The sequence below is a fragment of the Homarus americanus genome, unplaced genomic scaffold, assembly GCF_018991925.1.
Source record: "Homarus americanus isolate GMGI-L3 unplaced genomic scaffold, GMGI_Hamer_2.0 scaffold47967, whole genome shotgun sequence".
Lineage (NCBI taxonomy): Eukaryota > Metazoa > Arthropoda > Malacostraca > Decapoda > Nephropidae > Homarus > Homarus americanus.
In genome coordinates this window covers 2,455,462-2,471,233 of record NW_024731965.1, presented here as the reverse complement: position 1 = coordinate 2,471,233, position 15,772 = coordinate 2,455,462, and the positions used below count along the sequence as shown (strand labels likewise).

General features: G+C 39.7%; 1 protein-coding gene across 1 annotated transcript; it reads left to right on the top strand.

Annotated features, from left to right (window-relative positions):
- The first annotated feature begins 30 nt into the window (after positions 1–30).
- On the top strand, positions 31–14,758 carry LOC121868131 (tRNA (uracil(54)-C(5))-methyltransferase homolog). Its single transcript, XM_042368436.1, has 11 exons — positions 31–146; positions 3,589–3,787; positions 7,780–7,866; positions 8,169–8,315; positions 8,745–8,915; positions 9,870–10,111; positions 10,789–10,906; positions 11,493–11,589; positions 12,398–12,540; positions 13,916–13,994; positions 14,426–14,758. The coding sequence occupies exons 1-11, from the start codon at positions 79–81 to the stop codon at positions 14,662–14,664; spliced, it is 1,590 nt and encodes a 529-aa protein (XP_042224370.1). The 5' UTR covers positions 31–78; the 3' UTR covers positions 14,665–14,758.
- The last annotated feature ends 1,014 nt before the right edge of the window (positions 14,759–15,772 follow it).

Sequence of the window (15,772 nt, the reverse complement as noted above, 5' to 3'; positions counted from 1 at the left end):
ATTAATACTTGAGATGAATACAATATTATTTAAGGTAAATCTGTAGTTACTGAGTTGTGTAGACATAAACAAACCAACATGTTGAGAAGGCTTGGTCAATGTCCTTTTTTGTTAATTTCAAGGGGAATTAGAGGTCAAGTCTGTAGGTGAGTGTTATACTGTTATTATTACCTTCAGATAAAGAGGTGGTGGTATAGAGGTAAGGTGTGTATTCCTCACTACAGCATCTAGGGTTCTTTTTACCTGTGACTCAATAGCCTCTTCTCTCCTCAGACGGTGGCTGTGTGTGGCGGATATTTATGCCTTATAATTATATACTTGTTCCTCCTCTGTACATTCTCTACTGCTTCAATATCCTTAATGAGATATGGGCACCAAATTTGATTAGCATACTCAAGGTGTGGCCTAACCAGAGCAGTGTACAGAGCCTTGATTATATAGGTGCATCCAGATGAACAAAAGTTCTTCTAATAATGCCCACTATTTTATTAGCCTTGTTGATTTTCTCAGCTAGATGGTCAGAAAACGTCAGCTTATCATCGATGACTATATCCTTCTCTACAGTCGTCTTCTTGATCGTGGTGTACATATGATATCCCTGGTCAGCAACTTATGTTCTTCCTATCCTCATGTCCGCATATAGATATACCTCACTGTCGTGTTTAATTGCCTCAGGCAGGTCATTGATAAAAAGGACAAACAGCAGGGGGTCGAGGACAGAACCCTGAGGGACCCCACTAGTGACCTCTCTCCAGTCAAATACTTCTCCATTTACCACAACCTTCTGTTTTCTCTTAGTTAAAAAATTCCTTAACCAATCAAGATATTTTCCATCAATGCGATAACTAGATACTTTTTTTAATAGTCTTTTGTGCGGTACTCTATCAAAAGCCTTCATGAAGTCACAGTACACTATGTCCACAGCCTGACTGTCTCTGTTCCACCTGTACCTCCTACTTTTGAGGGTATTTTTGCATTAGTGCACACAACTTTCCTTCCCCAAATCTATTATCATATTCGAATAAGACGTCCAATTTTAAGATAATTTTCTTCTCTTACATTACCGTCACAAATGCGTAATAACGGAGGTAGCGCATGCCAGATATTTCTCCATTTTCTTCCATTAATCTTCTGTCATTATCGTCTACCTGACCTCCCACTCTGCGTGTTTCCTTCATAAATCGTCACGCGCATGCATTCCCGTACACGTTACATGGCTAAGCAAAAGCATTTTTTTTCATAACCAATTAAAATGATTTACGGTTTAATTCGTGGTATTTTTGGTCCAATCAGATTCGATTTTTATTCTGGATCTCATATTTTGAAATTCAAATTCATTTCCGACGATGGAAGTCCGCGATGGGTGTCACTTCAATCATATGGAGCTGATTGTGCGTTTTGGGGAATAAAACGAACAAGCAATATCATGGTGTTCTCCCGACCTCAGTAACGTGTCCTAAGTGTAAGAACGAATGTAAATATTGTCGTCAAGATCAACATATGTAGCATTGTGGTAACTCTTTCCTTATTCCCAAGACAAAGAAGAGACATTGGTACACCGTCAGTGATTACAAAGGCACATTTTTAGAAAAGTGCCATTTTCACCTGTACTAATCTCAGAATCGAACGACGAACCAGAACCAGGCCAATAAGGTAAGAAATAAGCGAGTCCATCATATGGTGAGTTAGGTTAGGTCAGGTCAGGTCAGGTCAGGTTAGGTTAGGTTAGGTTAGGTTAGGTCAGGTCAGGTTAGGTCAGGTTAGGTTAGGTTCGGTTAGGTCAGGTCAGGTTTATATGCCTGTTTTGTTTGTGTATTTTGTATTTAATTGGGCATAATTTTGGTCGAAAACGCCCCACCCAAAACTCTCGATAACTAATAAACAGGCAATTTCTGACAGAAGTTAAGGTCAAAACCAATCAAGGCCCACAAAAATACACTAGAAAAATATAGTTTTGACTTTCTAACAGTTGTGTGCTCTAAAGCAAATTTACCCTTTTGACTAGAGTAACACACTGTATTAAACATAACTTCTTTCTTATGGCACATCAAGAAACTGTAAGTCAAGTTATACAGTAGTGTAGATGAGTTGTACGCCTTAACCACCTATTGTAGAACATTTCATCAAAGAACATAAATGCTGTTTAACCTCTTGTGATCAATGGAAAATGCACGAGCAATACATTTTACACCTTATTAATTTTATGATTTCTTTAGGCTTCAGTTAATGGATGCTGTGCTTCCTACAGACATCTGAGACCATTTTGTCTTTTATCACAAGTAAATGCAAAAAGGACTTAGGTGTGTATGTTGACAATGAGCTGTAGTTCTCGGGCCATTGCGAGAAGAAGGTAAATCATGCAAATAAATTATTGGGTCTTATAAGAAGGTCGTTCACATATCTAGAGTGAAGTGCTTCCCCATCTGGAGTACTGTCACCCCGTCTGGTCCCCGAGATATGCTCGGGACTGTCAGTTGATTGAAAATGTCCAAAGGAGGGCCACCAGACTGGTGCCTGCACTTTGGCACCTCAGCTACCCTGAGAGATTAAAGCGCCCACAACTGCCTAGCTTATACTACAGATGGGCAAGGGGTGACCTAATTGAGGTGTATAAACATCTCAAGGGGCACTACTCAGTCGAGTGTCCTTAGCTGGAGCTGGCGGACGCTCGCCCCACAAGGGTCACAGCTCAAAGTTAAAGTAGTCGCAGGTCCAGAAAACTGTGAGAGGTAACTTTTTCAGAGCGAGAGTTGTGAATTCTTGGAACAATCTGCCAGAGAGTGTTGTGACGGCACCGAGTGTGAGCTCTTTCAAGACCAGACTTGACCAACACTGGAGCAGGTTCAGATACATTCAGGAGCCGGTGCATGCCCGGTACTTGCCAACAGTGCGTAACAGAGACGTGACCGATCACCCAAGCGGCTAACGACCCGATCAGTGGCGAAGAGGATGAAGGTAAAAGTAATGTAATAGGTACTAGAGAAATGAAAAAAAAAATCTTATAAATTTGTTTCAGCTACATTAAGTTAGGTTTGCCTTGGCTCGATATGGTACGGGGTCTTGATTGTACCAAAACATTTTCCAGTGTTTGTCAAGTCTGGACTGAGGAGCTCTCACTTGATATCATCACAACATAATCTGGCAGGTTATTCCATGACTTAACAACTTTTACTTGACCTTTTTTTGTACTGAAACGTAGCTTTTTTAACACGAGGCTGTGACCTCTAGCTGTGGTTAACAAAATACCAGCAAACCTCAGATATTCCATTCCATGTGTGGACTGTGCCAGAACTTGTGAGTCTGTAATTTGATAAACTTGGGTATGGAGTTCTGAAACCTAGAGAAGGTGTGATGAAACCACTTTGAGTCAATTACTCTTGTAGCTTAAGTTAATGTGGATAGCCAAAGTATATTTTCTTTACTGTACTTAACACACAAGTTTTATTGCTATACAGTGCCAGTGTTATGGATAAATTCTTCATTCTTTCCAGATGTAAAATAGGACTTCACAAGCTCAGTCCAACCTTTAAAGAAACTCTTAATAGTGTCCTTCTTGGAGTCAGCCAGGCAATATTTTTTGTTTTCCAGTGGTGCCAAACCGAGAAGAAGAAGTGTACCTCTTGAGCAGCAGATAAGTGATGAATTGAGGTTTCCATTAGTGGATGACCAGTTACAGCGGCTGGTGAAGGAGAGTAATCTAAAACAACACAAAGATGATAGACCTCAAAAGACCCGCCAGAAAGAACCTCAGAAAATTAAATCAAAGAATAATCTCAAGAAAATAAAGGTAAGTACAGTACAGTATAGGAATAAGTCACACTGGTCTATACACGGTACTTTAAGAATGTTCATATTACACCAAGAAAATTTATGCAGTAGTTATTAATTCTACAATTTCAGTAATCAAGTGCAGTCCACCCTAACAATCTGGGGTGGACTCAGGTTAAAGTGGCTCAGAGCTTCGAACATGGACAGTTTACACACTGCCTTTATTGGCTGTGAATAAAATCGTAATTTTATATCAAGGATAGAAGACTTTTTTCTTTGGAGAAGTAATGTTGTTTCTGTTTTGGCATATTCAATATGTGATACTCTGGTTTCTCAGTACAATACGCCCGGATAATTCGCTGATTTTTATTTTGCAGTTCTCTATTATTCGCTGATGACACCCTGGATGCAGCCAAGAATGTCTGCGAGTAGTTTTAAAGTTGCCAGCATTTTCGCAGCCTGGACAGGGAGCCATTCATTCTAGAGACAGTAATTTCCTTTACCTGTACAGTAAACCCTTGCCATTCGCGAGGGATAGGTTCCAAGAAATGGCAAAACCGGTAATAGCCACTTATATAATACCTTAGTGCACTAATATGCAGGTATACCTATAATGTACTGTGTAACAGAAACTTAAGTCACAATACTGTACAATACTTACATTCATATGTGGAAGTCTGGAGCTTGATGAAGTGGTGCACTGTACATAGGGAGACATCTGGTTACTGAAGCATAGGTGGATCATCACGATCACTGGTGGAAGAGGGTGAATCAGTGGTGGTTGGTGGAGAGGTGGTGGGTGACTGGGAGGAGGAGGGTGGAGCGGCAGCAGTAGCAGCTGGTTCTTTCTTAAAAAACTTGGTGATTGGTAGTTGTTTCCTCTTTGCTTTGAAGTCTTTAAACATTTCCTGATAGGAAAACAATACCTGGTTGATTCCTCTGACCATCTTAAGGCTGCATTCCATGGAAGGGTCATGGTCAACAATGAAATCATTTACCGTCTTTACCCGACGAAATAGTTCACCAAAATTTTCCAAGCTCCAACCTTCTTGTTGTAATAATGTCTTCCTGTTCATCTTCCTCGGCACTTTTTACCAACTCTTCCAAATCCTCTTCTGTAAGGTCCTCTCCATACCTATCAATCAGCTCTTCTACATCTTCAGCAGCCATGTCCACAAACCCCTCACCACCCTACTAACTGATGTGCAACACTCACAATGTCATTCACATCCTTTACTATGGACGGAAATCCCTGAAAGTTATTCACACACTCAGGCCATAAGGTGCACCAACAAGCATTCATTGTCTCTGGTTTAAGTACTCTGAATGATTCACTGATGTTGGTAATGCAGTCTGCAATGTTGTACTCCTTCCAACACGTGGGAACATCAAGACAAAAGAGCTGCGTGTATAATATGTCTTGAAGGTGCATATTAAACCCTGATCGAGAGGCTGGATAAGAACAGTGGTGTTAGTGGGTAGGAACCTGGATGGCTAAACTGCAAAATTTCTGGGTGGCCTGATGCATTATCTATTAATAATAACACCTTGAATTCCATCTTCTTGGAAGCAAAGTATTTTTCCACTTCCAGGATGAAGCATTTATGGAACCAATCCAGGAATGCTTGCACAGTTACCCATGCCTTTTTGTTTGACTGCCAAAACACTGGCAAAAGGTTCTTGTTTTTACCCTTTAAAGCCCTAAGGTTTGCTGAGCAGTAAAGCAAACTAGGCTTGATCATGTGGCCAGCCCTATTGCCACAGAAGATGAGCATCACTCTGTCCTTGGCTGCCTTGAACCCAGAGGCACGTCTCTCCTGCTTGTGTATGTAGGTTCTACCAGGCATTTTCTTCCAATATAAACCGGATTCATCAGCATTAAACACTTGCTCTGGTCTGTAGCCTTTCTCATCTATTATGTTCTTCAGCTTGGTGGTAAATGCACCTGTGGCTGTGTGGTCAGCTGATGCAGCTTCCCCAGTCAGCTTCACATTATGGAGCGAGAATCTTTTCTTAATATTCTTGAACCAACCTTTACTGCCACTAAAAGTTGGTTCAGTCACTCCACTAGCCCCTTCACCACCTGTTGACTCATAAAAATGATCAAAAAGACTTTTAGCCTTTTTAGGAATAACATTACTGTCAATCAGAACATTTTTGTGGTGATGGTGCTTTCTCAGTTTTTAAAGTGTTCTTGTCACGAACAACCTGTGTCACGTTAGCACTTGCAGGAGCACTCGCTTGAGCAGAATCACGAATTGCTTGTTCATTCTTTCTTATGTACCGCACTGTGGATTCATTCACACCAAACAACCGGCCAACCGCGGCAGCACTCATCCCCTCTTTTAACTTGTCTAATAATGAAATTTTCTTTGCCTTTTATGTTTCACTTCACTAGCATCACTAGCACTCACACTAGGAAGTCTTTTTGGGGCCATTTTCGCAAAAAAAAAAACACAGGAAAGTTTTGAGAGTATGACACAGGATGCTAAGTCACAGGTACTGGGTGGGGGCAAACAGAGCGATATGAGACGCCGCTAGCGTGTGGGGTGACTTACTGCACTGAGGGGGAAGGCTTGCATGCTAGCCACTCGAGCTACCAGTTGCTTACAGCGAATGGCAAGGGTTTACTGTATTGTAGTGATTCACGGCCATTTTGAGAACCTAACCCCCTTGAATTTGAAGGGACTACTGTACTGCACAATGTATTGGTTGATGTCCATATATTAAGATTAAACGTCTATAAATATGTTGAGGTCTGTGTAATATAACTGTTAAAAGACAAAGTTTGTTGTGAGGCAAAGTTTCAGAGTCTGTGCTGTGTGTGGACCCCATGTTATGACAGGACTGTAGTTTGAGGTTATACTGTACAGTACTGAGAGACGGAGTGTATTGTTGTGCATAAGTCTATTATACGGGAATTATTACTCTTCTCAACTGTCCACTGTAATAATTTACAGCATACGGGTTGAAGCCCGCTAATCAGGGACCCCATAGTCCGGCAGCTTCGACGGTTCAGGATGGTGTCATAGTTCACTTCTAGAGGCTGTTGCCACTAGTTTACCTTTAGATACTTATAATTTACCCCTAAATATGCCTCCTAAGAGACCAGCAAGCAGTGGAAGTGTTTGTAATGCAGCAACACATAAGCATGTGACATTAACTATTTTAGAAAAGGTGTTTATACTAAAGAAATTAGACAGTGGTACATCAGTCAGGGCTTCGATGGTTCAGAATTTTCAATCATCCAGAACCGGTGTGGTCCCAAGCCTCCCAGATTAGCGAGGTCCAGGCACTAATAGAATTTTTTATTTCCTGTAAAAATCACTATTTAATTTTCTTTTCAATTCCTAAACCTTCTCTTCCCTTCAGTATCACATCATTGTCTTCATCCTTTTTATTCTCCTCTTTGCATTTCCATTTCCTACTCTTAAGTCTTTTCACCGGTATATTTTTCCACAAGGTTCTTCTCTATATGTGTATGAGGCGCTCCGGGCGAGAAGTAGATGAGTGATGAAAGTATACAGCTCCTCCCCGACTTACAACCTACTCGACTTACGACCACCCGGACATACGACCGCCTCAGTCGTACCAAAATTTTGTCAAATTACGTATTTTCGAGTCCCAACTTCAGTGATTGTGCTGTGTACGTATTGACAAAATTTTTGTTTGTAATTCACCTTAAAATGGCTGGCAAGCTTAAAAGTGAGAGTTCTGTGGTGCTGAGAAGAAAAAGAGACACCCATTTTAGATTTTCTATGTATTATTTAAGCATTTTCGACTTACGACCATTTCGACTTACGACCATTTCGACTTACGACCTGGGTTTGGGTCCCTAACCCCGTCATAAGTCGGGGAGCAGCTGTAATAAGGCCAGGAAGAACAGTTATAAGTGAGAGGGAAGTTTGAGGCTTATAATGGTATAGTAAACACACCTCAACCCTCCTGTCAGCTGGAGCGTCTCATGTGTGTCATAAAAAAAATCATATTTTTTTTTTATTTCTGTTTCAGCCAAGAAGGAACACCCCGCTAACCAGTCCTGTCACCTGTGAAGACCAGCATCAACTCCTCGCTCAAGTGGTCACTCCCTTGTGCCAGGTACTACCGCTGTATGTGTCTTGTTCCATGGTACTGTACGTGTGTCCCTCTTGCTCTGTGGTACTGTACTTGTGTCCCTCTTGCTCCCTGGTACTGTACTTGTGTCCCTCTTGCTCCCTGGTACTGTACTTGTGTCCCTCTTGCTCCATGGTGCTATACTTGTGTCCCGCCATCATTATATACATATCCTTACATATTTTATTTATGATACTGTATATATATGTCCTCACTGTGAAGCAGAATAAGGGTTTGTTCTTGTTACATGTTTAACAATATGTAATGCCTCTTTTATAATTTTCTAGGTGCCATATTACCAGCAACTCAAGATGAAGGAACATCAAACACAGAAAGTATTGCAGGTTTTGTCCAAACGACTTACTGAAGTTCGAGCGCCGGTAGTAAGGACCGTGCGAGGGCTTCCATGTCCACTTGAACCAACCAGACCATCTGTGAGTATGACTGTTATTATCACACACAGTAAATCCTTTCAGTTTTAGAAATTGAAATCCCTTACATTACTTAAGGGTGTGGTACTGTACTCTTCTGTCACCCAACTGGAAATGGAAAGTGAAGGCAGTCATGTGCAGTGCCAGCTATGTTGCCTCCTTGTGCGCCATATAGAAGGTTTAGATTACTGTAAGCTCTATCCACACTGCCCATAAAGGGATGTCTGGCCAATAGGAACTCACTTTAACTTTCCCATACTCAGTTTGCAGTTTACTTGGTTGTTACCTCAGGACTGTGTGTATACTGTGTAGGGGACTGAAGGGACGGAATGAGGAAACCACAGGTAAATTTCAAAGATAGAAGGGAGGAGGGAAAGTGAAGAAGATTGACTGTATTTTAATGTGTATTATATGTATTTATTAATTTTACAGCCTGATTTAATCGCTTATCGCAACAAAGATGAATTTGGGATCCGCACTGGTGTAGACGGTGACCCCAAAACTGTTGGTTTCTTCGTTGGACGACCCTCAGACCCGCTGATGGTGTGTGTTCCCCCAACCTATCTCATCAACATGAAGGAAAGTCACAAGTTTATTGTTCAGGTAATTACTTTCCTATTTTGGGGTCTAATTTCTCTCTCACTTCATAATGTTAATTTGTCATCTCTTACTTGTCCCTATTGCATGAGGTGAACATTAGCAGATACTGTAATACCAATATGTGTTCTTCAGCCATCTTGTATTATGCATATTTCTTTATATGTCTTGAGTGTGTATAACCATTCACTGGTGTCATTAGTATATAAATAACTTATAAAAGCACCAGTCTTATGGTTCATTGGCAACAAAAACATCACCAGTTGAGAGTTACTGAAGTTTAGCTGCCAACTTCTTGGGTAATGTTATATGACTGACTGTTGTTGATCAGCACCAGCCTCATTATAGGTTTGAGGCAGAGGCTGTGTACAGTCTTGTGTTGACAGCACAAGTGGAGCACAAGGTCTGAGGTACATAAGCTTTTTCCTTCTTTCTCTCCCCATCCTGGCATCTCCCCTTTCTCCTCTTCCTCCCTCTTCTCGTTCTTTTTTTTATATTCCCTCCTCTCCCTTCCCTGGTCCACCCCTGTCTTCTCACCCCTCTCCCTCTTACAATTTCATCCCTCATCCTCCTTCTTCCTTCTCCTCCTCCCTCGTATGTTTCCTCTGTTGTACGCAGCTCCAACCGCCGCATCACTTTATCAACTGTTTACGGGGATGCATCACAGCAACACAAAGCCTCACTTCCATAAGTTTCTGGGATGGGATGGAAATGCGTTGAGTCACATTGATGAGTAATTTACAAAGTGGGAAGCAAATGGGGAAGAGAGATACTACTGTTGTTGTTGTTGGAAGGTGAGCGTCGTAGCAGAACACATCTTTTATAACTTTAAGAATGAATGGAGAGAGAGTCTGTATTTGAACTTGTTTTATGACCATCTTATAGTTCACCAGAAAAGGGCTTGGAAAAGATTAGATGGTTGGACATGTACTGTATAGTGAATATTTTTCTAATTTCCAGAGTTTCCAGAACTATATCCGACAGTCCGCACATGACGCCTGCCACCAGTTTGATGATGGCGGAATATGGCGAAATATTACCGTGCGGTCAACTCAAAGTGGAGATAAAATGGCCTGTGTTGTCATCCATCCACAACAGTTGCCAGCTGAAGGGATTCAAGAAGTTATGGAAGATTTAAGAAGATACTTTTTTGAAGGGGAAGGATCAGAGTGTGAACTTGACTCTCTCTACCTACAAGCATGGTGAGTACTCTACTGTACTAACTTAACCACACTATTAGTTCTTATAGGTAGAGTCTCAGCTCACTACAACTACAGTATAGTGATTAATTTTCACGATATAAATAATGTAGTGGTACAATAAGTGAGTTGAAGATGAGACTTGACCTAATAAGGCATTGCGATCATTGATTATTGTCTTTGGTAAGTGAAAACAACCCACGTTGAGACTGTTACGTGTCTGCTCATGATAAACAAACATACGGAGTGGGTGGCTTATAGTGTAGCTGGCTGGCTAAATCTGATGACTGTGTGAAAAGACCGAACATGTCATCAGGAATTACATATTGGTGAACCTCGTGGCTTTACGGCTGGATGGTTGTATAGTCCTAAGTTGTATCTTTATGTTCATTATGTATAAACAAGCAGTGATAAATTCTCTGTTAAGGTTGTGATAACATTTTCAGACCAATGTTTCTAAAATCTGTAAAAATATAAAATCTGGACAGTGTTAGATCTGAAGGGTTGGAGACATTTTATATTGTACCGTACATGTGGGATCTTGATGTTGTGTTCCCCATATCTTTAGGGTCTTGATGTTGTGTTCCCCATATCTTCAGGATCTTGATGTTGTGTTCCCCATATCTGCAGGGTTATATCATAGGTCATATTTGTTGAATAATGATACATTTTGTTTCCAGTAAACACACACGGTGCACACGAGAGCAAGCACCATTACAACTGGTTGCTGGGAAGGAACACATTACAGAAACCTGCTGTGATTTGACTTTCCAAATATCACCAGATGCATTTTTTCAAGTAAGTTCCTGAGGATAGAATGTTTATTGAATTATTAAATTGTGTAATGACATTGTAGGATTTTTTCATGGAATATGCTGTGATTACCTGATGGCAGGTCTCCATGCTGTGATTACCGGTACCTGATGGCAGGTCTCCATGCTGTGATTACCGGTACCTGATGGCAGGTCTCCATGCTGTGATTACCGGTACCTGATGGCAGGTCTCCATGCTGTGTGGTCTCTTGTCGTATCAGTAATCAGGTTCTGCTAAGGGTCTTGTCAGTGGTATGGATCCCAAAGGCTACATATCTTCCTCTTGGCCATAAATGGGATTTAATGGTAGTGAGGGTCGCACTGGATAACACCCTTCTCACATTTGTCCTGGCCGAGGCTCGAACCCTTGACATGTTGGTGAGAGTTATGTGTGTTAAAGCTGTACCACCAACATGTAGATTTATTTAACTCCCCCAAGAACAAGATGGTAGAACATGAAGGATATACTGTACAGTATAAGAACAAGTGGGATATTACATGCTTGTAATATCTTCAGTATTGTCTGGATATTTATTCTTTGACTTTTTATCTATACTGTTTGTAATTTCCAGATTAACACTAGAGGAGCCGAGGTATTGTACAGAACATTACAAGAAATAGCAGAGGTCTCTCCCATCACCACCTTACTCGACATCTGTTGTGGAACTGGTGGGTACAGTGATGTATTTTTTTTTCTTCGAAACTTTTTCCTGCCATAGTGCATGGTGGTGGTAATCAAGAACAAACACAGGCTTTTTCCTCACATGCTATTAATCTTTCACTCTAGCTGCTGTGACATCCCCTTTTAACCAGTGGATTGGCTGCACATAAACAATGTTGACATGAAAACATTGGCAAACATCATGGCACTTTAAAAAAAATGGTCCTAGAAAGCTGTTAGAGGCTTATTTCCACTACCTGTACAATACTAACTATAGTAATGTAGTTTACTTCATATTGTTTTTAAATAAGAGTGAAATTACCAAATATAAATGCACCTTTTTATTATACAGGTGCAGTAGCATGGCAACTGTCTACTAAAATATGTTGTAATACTGTTATACCATGTTTAGATCTATACTTCAGAAGGGATTTACAATGTTAGGCAGACCAGCTGAGTCAAGAGCTGCATGAGCCTAAATGTGATGCACTGATACACAAACTCTACTGACTGTCATTTGTAAAGATAGCCTCCCTGTACTGTACTGTATTTTCACAATATCTGGTGCTGTAGTTAGTTAATAAATATTCTGTAATATGCTTACAATACTTCATTACTTATATTACATCCTAGACAAGATGTAAGCATAAAAACTAGAGAAAAGAAAGGGAGTAGAAGAGAAACAAACAGCAATTCATCCAAACATATTTTTTTCCCATTTCATTGTTTAGAATCTGGTCCTGTACACAGTTGACTGTATCAAGAGGGATAAAGGAACCCAACCTCATTACCAGTATATCTGATTCTCCTTCACAGGTACTATAAGTCTCGTCATGGCACCACATGTTCGAGGAACTGTTGGCATTGATGAGATTACTGGAGCTATAGAAGATGCAAAGAAGAATGCTTATAATAACAGTATTTCAAACACAACTTTTATACAAGGCAAAGCTGAGAAGGTATGTATAGGGTCAAGAAGTATGTTAATACCATATACTGTACAGCACTCCACCTGAACTTGTTTTTTTGTTTGTATGATATTTAGCTAAATCATTTCAGTACCAAATATTTTATTATCTTGGTGTAGGAATGACATGACTTAAGGGAACTTAGAATATAAAGAAATTTTGGTCTCCTTATGTTATCCATTTAATGAACTTGTCTGTTCCCCAATTTTTTCAGAGATGAGAATGACTTATAATATTAGAGCATTTACCTGGTGCTATTTAACTATTCAAGAGGTGGAAATGCATGACTACACCAAGAGAATATTTAGTACAGTATACGGTATTAAAACTTAAAAGAGATCATTCTTATATAGATCAATTAGTTTTCATCGTACTGAGTGTTTGTAAATGCCTCAGGACCTTCAGTGTTGTGAGAAGGGGCAATTTGACCCTTCGAGAATATTTTTATTCCTCTTAAACCTAAAATGAATTAAGTTTCATGTTTATACCCTTAAGCCAAGTGGGTCTTAAATTACAAGCTTCTTGCACTCCCCACCCTTTCCTTCCCCTTCACCAGCCCTAAATAAGACAGCTCTAGTAGTACAACAATTATCCCCTAGAAGCAGGAGGTTTATTAGGGATCATATTATTTTGAACCTGAAGTTTTGAAGCGTTGTGGTGATATCTTCAGTCTGTAGTGAGGGGCAATGACTGTGGAAATTTTATACAATAGTTTTCATAAGGTGAATACAGGTGTTTTCTTGTACCATGACTTCCTGGGGGGAGGTGTTGCTATAGGGAGGCTTGAGCAAGGAGTTAGGTGTTGGAAAGTTAATAATAATAAGAGCTACTCCTATGTAATGTATCATGACCTCAGAACAGCACGGCCATAACCTGTGACAACAACAATTCTTTCAGCCAGTTGAGAAGGTTGATGACTGCATAAGCTGTTTGGTCCTTCATTCATGGTGACTATTGTAATGGAGGGTTGGAAGGATATGTTTTGGTATAGGAGGAGTGTGAAGAATCCTCCTTTCTATACAGGATTTGTCACACCTTTGTTATCAGTATCCTCTGGGGACATTGTGGGGTACAGTATCAAGGCTCCAGCTTTTGGGGGTAAAGTTTTAATTGATTGGAGTTCATCATGTGCCAGTAACCTTTTGGTGTATTTCTCTGTGTCTGTTATCTATCTGTTGAAATCATTCTAAATAAAAATTATGGTGTAATCTGTGAATGTCTTATCGAACTCTTCATTCTCAGTCCAGATTTTGATGTGAATTAGGGGCTGACTGCATTAAATTATTCTCTGTCAGGTGTTTGCTGTATAGTACAGTACGGTATGTGTTTTTAATTGCACAATGATTATTTAGTGAAATTATTGCAGATACTCCCAAAGTTAACTCAGACCTTGAGAAACTGTGCTGATGTTGTTGCTGTTGTCAACCCAGCACGAGCAGGACTCCGTGAGTAATATTTTTTTATTATTATTTTTTTAACTGTTGTACTTCTTCAGGTTAGAAAATTTACTGTAATATCTGAAATATTTTGTTATCCAAATGAACCTTTTAAGGAATAATCTTTTTTGTCTCTTTTACTTGCATAATATGTTTAGATTCTTTTGTTGTAATTGTGATAGATTGCCCCTAAATTCCATTGCTACTTTACGTATTTATACTTGCAATTATATTAATTAAACCCACATTGTTGTAATGACATTAGTGTAACACCTCTGTAGCAGCTAACTGTGTAATGGATATAGAGATAACAGAATAATAATAGCCATCACTAAATCGGTATTAATAAATTTTCTTCTCAATTTACCGAAGACCAAATATAATCGTGTCTTTCTTTTACAAAACCTGTTTCCAGTGACAACATTTTACTCTCTCTACAGATCCAAGTGTGATTCAAACTATTCGTCAGTGTGAAGCCATTAATAAATTGATTTACATAAGTTGTAAACCAGATGGCTTTGCAATGGAAAACTTTGTGAGTCTCGGGTCGACTCGGAGCACAGGCGTCAAGAAAGACCATTCTGCTCCTTTTGTTCCAAGGTATGCGGTGCCTGTGGACATGTTCCCACACACTGACCACGTAGAACTGGTTCTTTTATTTGATCGAGTAACTAATTAATTAGATTATGTTTCTGTGTACAGTATTATTGTAATATATTTATTTTTATTGAGTTACTGTATAAATATAAGAAATAAAATAAAATTATCATAAACATATTTTCGTTGACATTCCCACATGGCTAATGATATATGTGCTGTATTTACTACAGTATATGTGTGAATATGTTTAGTCCTTTCAACCCTCAGGTCTCCCATATATAAGTTTTATGGCCAGTGCCTGCAGCCTGTCACTAGTCAACTCCCTGATCTTAGTTCTGAAGCTTGGGATGTGAACCCTGGCTTAAGCTTTAGGAATCATATATTAGAACTCTTACAAGAATTAATTACGCTTCCCCACTACAACCAAGTCCAAAAAGGATTATTTAAATTAGAAAACAAATGTGTTTTGAGGACCATGTCATCAGGCAAACACCTTGAATGTCATCCAGCTAAGCCACAGTGGGGGTTTGAGATGTTAAAACCGTACAGGCCCAGTCAAAACACCTCCTTGGTGGCTGGTTCTCCTTTATTTTGAGTTCTTGTGAAGTCTTAAGAGTTATATACAGTTCTCAGTGATACAGGTTTGTGTAAGGGTTTCTCCTTTGTTTATAATGCGTTGTAAGTGTGTAATTTGCTAGCCATCTAAGTGCCATTGTTGGCCTTGGAAGTCTAGTATGACCTGCACCAAGTCCAAGAGAAATTCAATTTCACTTCTGAATAATCTTGTCCGTTTTATTAAATAGTTGTCCATTTATGAACTGACTGGGGATCTAGTCTGAGGTTTGTACAAGATATTCACATACAGTGCTGCAATAGTCTTTATTTTAGGATTTATTTGTTATTGAGAAACTACCATATTCTGTCTGTACAACATTATGCCAACACTCTTTGCCTTTTTCCACTAGTTTGTTGACCAATATTTGTAAGGCCTCTTCATTAATTACAATAAGTGGTGAAATGATAAACGAAGAAGAGACGAAATCCTACTAATAAAGTAATGAAAAGAAATAAAAAGGAAAGAATACTGTATCACAAATAAAAGACGATATGATAGGTTACTGCAGAACCATCTGCCATCCACATCAGGGCTGAGCTGCTCACAGAGACAAGAGCAACACAACAACAAC